This window comes from Trypanosoma rangeli, assembly GCF_003719475.1.
Source record: "Trypanosoma rangeli strain AM80 chromosome Unknown Tra_15.4_contig_00157, whole genome shotgun sequence".
NCBI lineage: Eukaryota > Euglenozoa > Kinetoplastea > Trypanosomatida > Trypanosomatidae > Trypanosoma > Trypanosoma rangeli.
In genome coordinates this window covers 1-5,756 of record NW_021705899.1, presented here as the reverse complement: position 1 = coordinate 5,756, position 5,756 = coordinate 1, and the positions used below count along the sequence as shown (strand labels likewise).

At 51.0% G+C, this 5,756-nt stretch overlaps 4 protein-coding genes across 4 annotated transcripts, besides 2 other annotated features; all 4 read right to left on the bottom strand.

Annotated features, from left to right (window-relative positions):
• Positions 1-2: 2 nt before the first annotated feature.
• TraAM80_05038 (60S ribosomal protein L19) lies at positions 3-455 on the bottom strand (the record flags this gene model as incomplete). The annotated part of the gene is made up of 1 exon (XM_029381933.1): positions 3-455. A coding segment is annotated over one exon (453 nt), but the record flags the coding sequence as incomplete, so codon positions are not given.
• Positions 456-940: 485 nt separating this feature from the next.
• Positions 941-3,340, bottom strand: TraAM80_05037 (uncharacterized protein; the record flags this gene model as incomplete). Its single annotated transcript, XM_029381932.1, has 1 exon — positions 941-3,340. One exon carries the CDS (start codon positions 3,338-3,340, stop codon positions 941-943), a length of 2,400 nt encoding a protein of 799 aa, XP_029238247.1.
• A 97-nt stretch (positions 3,341-3,437) lies between these two features.
• Positions 3,438-3,471: a microsatellite.
• Positions 3,472-3,635: 164 nt separating this feature from the next.
• Positions 3,636-3,672: a microsatellite.
• A 101-nt stretch (positions 3,673-3,773) lies between these two features.
• On the bottom strand, positions 3,774-4,994 carry TraAM80_05036 (uncharacterized protein; the record flags this gene model as incomplete). The annotated part of the gene is made up of 1 exon (XM_029381931.1): positions 3,774-4,994. One exon carries the CDS (start codon positions 4,992-4,994, stop codon positions 3,774-3,776), a length of 1,221 nt encoding a protein of 406 aa, XP_029238246.1.
• Positions 4,995-5,378: 384 nt separating this feature from the next.
• Positions 5,379-5,756, bottom strand: TraAM80_05035 (putative glutamine synthetase; the record flags this gene model as incomplete). Its single annotated transcript, XM_029381930.1, has 1 exon — positions 5,379-5,756. A coding segment is annotated over one exon (378 nt), but the record flags the coding sequence as incomplete, so codon positions are not given.

Genomic DNA, 5,756 nt, shown 5'->3' with positions numbered 1-5,756 from the left:
TCCTTCTTCTTCTCGTTCTTCACCTTGTGGATGTGCTCCATGAGGTTGCGCTTGTTGCGGAACACGTTACCCTTCGCCTTCACGTACAGCTCGCGGTAAATGTGGCGGTCAATTTTCTTCTCCTCGCGGTACTTGCGCAGCAAGCGGCGGAGAATGCGCAGGCGGCGCATCCACAGCTCCTTGCTCGGCATGCGGGCTTCGCGGGTACCCTCGCGGCGTCCAGCGCCTTCGTGGCGGCCCATGCTCTTCGCCTCCTTCATGTGGCGCCAGCGGGAGCGCGAGTGCACCTTGACGGGCTTGCGGATGATCAGGCCGTCCTTGATGAGCTTGCGCACACTCTTGCGTGAGTTCGCGTTGGAGATCTCAGATGCCTCATTGGGGTCCAGCCACACACGGTGGCGGCCGCAGCGGAGAATGTCCGACGCCAAACGAGCCTGCAGCTTCAGCGACACCATTGTAGCGGGTTGACCTTTTTTTTTGTTTCCGAGTGATGTAGCAATGAAAAAAAAGAAAAAAAATGGGGAGAGAAGCCGAGTTATGTCCTCAAGAAGAAACGGTCCGACGCATGGGATGTGCACCTTGCGAACAAAGCGGCTTCCAGTCCTACTGAGGGAAAAACATTTAAGACAATATCCGCTCCCCTGACCATTCATCGCGTACGCGCAGCTGTAGATAGACTTGTAACGTACACCTTGTTCCGTGGGAGGGAGGGGGGGGGGGGCTCGTTTCGCATCGTTTGCTGTCGCAAGTAGTGCTGGTGGTAAAAGATACAGAGGAATCTACCGCGGTAAAGACTCAGAGAGCCACTCAGAGAGAAAAAGAGAAAAAGAGAGAGCGGGCAAAAGCAATGCCAGCCTTCTCCGGCCCACCCGCGCGGCCTAGCGGAGCACAACGGAAACCCACAGTTAACATCCGCTGCTACTCTTCATAAACAATGTCGCTAGAGATCGCCACAGCACCGCAACACCATCAGCGTCGCCCCGCTCAATATCGTCCACGTGCACCGTAGCATGGCAGCATCTGCCCCAAACATATCTCTACTCACCAAGGAGTGAAACCCCCATAAAGTCATCATCTCATCATCATCATCATCCTCATTAGTAGTAGTATCATTATTACGCATGGCGCATCCGTCGCCTGTTACACCCTGTTGTTTTTGTACTTCGACTGCGACTCCCTCATAATACAACTCATTGGGAAAGAGATTCACACGCACGTGGTTTTCGGCCTCGTTACCCTCGCTTGTGAACCGCAGCAAAAACTGCCGTGCAGCCTCTGCTGCAGCTTCATGTGTTGCAAACTCCACAAAAAAATGCACGCAGCCCTTCCCTTCCTTCCCACCGTGCCGCTGCTCAAATATAAAATACGAGACAACCTTCCCGTACTGGCAGCACTCTTCCAAGTAAAGCAGCGCCGTTGGCTTGGCGGTGTTCTGAATGTCGCAAAAAACCGAGATGTTTGGGGCAATCTGACGGAAGGCGAGAACAGTACGCCGCGACTGAACCTCTGACAGAGCAAGAAATTTATGCAACGGAAACGAGGACGTCCACTTCACCGCAGACGATGACTCTTGCGCATGTTGACGAAGACGGGCGCGGCGTGTGCGTGTGTCTACATTGTCCTGATCCGTGTCTGCGTTTCCCGGCAAACTTCCTTCCTCGTCCGCCGCATCCTCCTCAGCGGCCAAGCGCAAAAATAGTGGCTCCTGAGAGATGGATCTTGCCGTGGCAGAAAATACAGAATGCAACATCACGACATCAGCTGCCAAACGCTCCATCGCACCGCGGTGCAAGAAGCATTGTACAACGCTTCCATCAAAGATCTGCCCGGATAGTTCGTCTTCCAGGTGCCGCATCAGCAACGCGGTTCGTGACGGATGTGTGGTCCCATCGCCTACAGGAGTGATGATAGCTACTGTTTCCGCCACGAACCACGTCCTCGCGTTGTTTGCAGCGCACCGATCGAATCTCATGCATCCGTAGGCCAACTGCACGTCTACAACAGACCTCGTGCCGCTTTCGCTGTCAGTGAGAACGGAGGTTGCCTCAAACCTTGACCAAAAACTATTGGCACGTCGCTTCGTCTCTGCCGCAAATTCGTCAAAGGCGGTCACATCAAGCATCAGCCGAGAGTGCGAAAGTGCGTTGTGCACCACCAATCGGGGGTGTTCCCGCACAGACTCCCCCTCAACGACAATGCCGTCGTCATGCTCATCGCGCCCACGCTTGCGCGAAGCGCTCGTGGCACGTTCGCCGTTACTGTCTGCATGTAGCACCGCTTGCTTAAGGGCGATTCGCACCATTTCCCGCCTAGCCGTGCCATACACTCGCCTGTCACGCGACACCAGTAGTGTCTCAAAAAGTTCCTTTCCTTGCTTGCATCCACCAACCAGACAATACACCTGGCATCGCTGTGGAAGCCCACTGGAGGTGGCACCACCTTCTCTACCTCCGTGAGTCGTTTTGTTCTTTACCTGCCGTAACCCCGCTACAACTGACCTTTTGTGTGCAGCAAACAGTCGCTGCAGCATTGGTCCGTACCCCAAGGCATTCTGCAGGTCCAGGTCCACAAAGACAAGTTGGGTCACAAAATCCAGCGAATAGGACCGCCATCGTGTTGATGACGCCGTCCACCACGAATTGCGTGAGACCTGGTAGAGAATTCCCTCAAGGCCATCAAGGACGGTAAGTGGACTCAACTGTGCCACACTCTCCCAGAGAGGCACAGTGCCCACAACGATGTCCGCCCTTTTTTCGCTTGGCATGGGCGGGTACGCCCCAAACAAGTTGTGTGTCACCAAATGCAGAGCCGTCCCAAAACGATCAAGCAATACGTACAATTCATCACACTGGTCCTTTGTGGCGCACAGCACCAAAGCCTGAGGCCCTTGTTCACGCTCTAGCATCGGCTGGTGTGAAACATGCAGAACAACAGAAAGACACAGGGCGCAGAGGACCTCAACCTTTGCACAACAATGTTCAGTGGCAGCCGCAAACTGTTTCGCAGCCTCCAAAGAGGCTAACTTGCGCCGCAGAAACACTTGCGCGTCCAACAAATCTTCTGACAAACTAACTCCTGTGCCTTTCAGGTCCAGAAATATATCTTCTCCTTGAAGCGCATGCAAGTAACAGTTCCAAAACCAACTGCCACCTAACCCCAACGCTGTATCGTGCCGCGGAATCATCTCTTTCAGTATCGGTATAAAGGATGGGGAAATGCACCTCTCCTGAAAATCCATTGACGTCGCTGTTAATTGACGCCCACCTTGCACATCCAGCGTGGGAATACCGCAAGCATGAGTGGGTGAGGAACCGCATAACTTAAAGGAAACGCCGCTCATTGGCGTTGTGCTTTACTTAAGGGTGTAACTCAGAAACATCGGCGGTTGTCGAAAAGAAATGTTTTCTCATAGACGTGTATTATGGTTTAACCGTTTCGTTGGTTGGTTGGTTGGTTGGTTGGTTGGTTGGTAGTTCAGTTGCAGTCTATCATTGCGGCTAATCATAGTGTTGTTAAGCAGTTAAGGAACAATCATCAAAGGGATTAAACAAAACTCACCTTCCCCTCCCCTAAAAAGGAATATCATTCCGTGATTTGTGTAAAGGTATAGATAGTACAAATAAAAAAGACGTATTGCACGTGCACGCCCACACACACACGCACACGCAAACGTCCCATACCCACCGTCCCACCACCGTTCAACACAACATAGCACAAGTCACAAGCTCCAAGTATATAGGACGTATAAAATATGCCTTCATTCTCCCATCCCATCAGTAAGCCACAGCCACCATCACACTGCATAGCATAACAGTGGCAGAAAACACCCACACTGCGCGCCAGCACGGAACCTCTGGCACAGGAACGTCATCCACATCATTAGTGGAAGCAGCATCTTTTGTTTCAGCCACCACAGAAGCAAGTGCACCCTTTTTCAGTGCAAACTTGGCAGGACGCAATCTGCTTTGTAGTCTCATTTTGGATCCAGAGCCAAGAAGAGTGACGGAGCCCTTTGTAAATCTTGCATCTCCTTCCAACTCCTTCGACATTTTACATTGAGTTACACTTATGGCATTCTGAATTGCCGTTGTTTTCTCAGGATGAATATACCGACAACGCGAGCCATAGCTACACCTACCACTCATGAACTGCGCACAGATTTCCGCACCGATACGTGACTGCGCTATTTTCTCGGCAAACAGAACCTTCTTCGCCTTCTTCGGTGCCTGATTCGCACTGCCACCACCATGATCCGAAAACAACCAGGAATGCGCAGCCAGCTGTTCCTTGTACTTCTGCTTCTCCTCCTCCATACCACCAATCTTGCGCAAAAGTCCTAAATGAAACGGGTTATTGGCTGGATCAGGACACGCTAGTGCATTGTATCGAGTAGCAAGCTCTATTTCACCAGCATCGTGGGAAGCCACCATTGTGTCGTCCAACCGCACGAATAGAATATTTGGGTTGGTACAGACAAGACGAAGCACGGCCTTGATAGTGGCGTTTCCACCTCGCGTACCAGATAGATCCAATGCCCTAATGCAGGGATGACCCTCCAACGCGCGACAAAGTGGCACGAGTGACGTGTCGGAAACGTCAAGATACCTTATCTGAAGTGAAAGAATGGAGTTGTTATGCTTCACCGCCGCGGCAAAGCATATCAACTCGTAATCACCAAACTGCGACAGGCCGTCAGAATCCTCCAAGCTGACACTCTGAGCGACATTCTGCACAGTTTGCTGAATAAGAATATTAATGTCCATGCCAGGCTCAAACTCCTCCAACTCGTACGCATCCAGAAACTCGCCCACACCATCGCTTGATTCAGTAGAGCACTCACTACCAGAGTCCGCAAGATACTGGTCATAAACTGCCCTCTTCCCGTTCTTCTTCCTCTTTCGTTTGACCCTCGCAGCCCCGTCTGCTGGTGGCAAACCCGTTTGTGGTAACACAAAACCCCCGTTGGCCGGGGAGCATTCAGTATTTTCCCACATTGAAGCTAACACTTCGATACACAAAAGAATATGTTCGGCAACAAAAAAAAAAAAAAGAGCAACCCCCGTCAATGCGCACAACTTGAACATACACCCCCCACAAGACACGGCAGCCCATGAATTATTTCAAAGCATTGAATTCTTGCGTCGTGTAGTAAATAAACGTCCGATTCAATTTAACTTTCGATCATCAGCCTTGCTTATTGGGAGCACTATGCTGGCGAGGATTACCCAGAGAAAGTCATTTAAAAAATAAAAATAAAAAAATAGCAGTCAACAGGCTCTACTTTGGGCGTGCAATTTAGAAAACTACCAATAAAACGAGGAGTTTGGAATTGCCAAAACTCGCTAACCTCGCATTCATATTAACCCCATATTTGCTTCTCAATTTTGGGACAAATTATCAAACCTCATCCACGCTCTCTCATGGAGTGATGACATCAAATCCAACTCCGGGGCCTCCAGCGCAACACAAGACGAAAACAGCCTCGACGAAACAAGATAAGGATCTGCATCGCCAGCAGGTCGCCGATCCTCCATGTATCCTTTCTGCTCTGCGGCAACAGCGTTGGGAATACGAATCGAGGTATGCCTCGTACCAACTCCGGCGGTCACCTCGTTTGGCCTTGAAGACTCGTGCCTCCCCGTTAGTCGTTCATCGTTTTCAGCGCCATAGAAAATAATATCCTTTGACAAGGTTTTCTTCAACCTCTCCACATATTCGTAGATTACGCTCAGTCCATTCTCAGCCCTAGTGGAGGC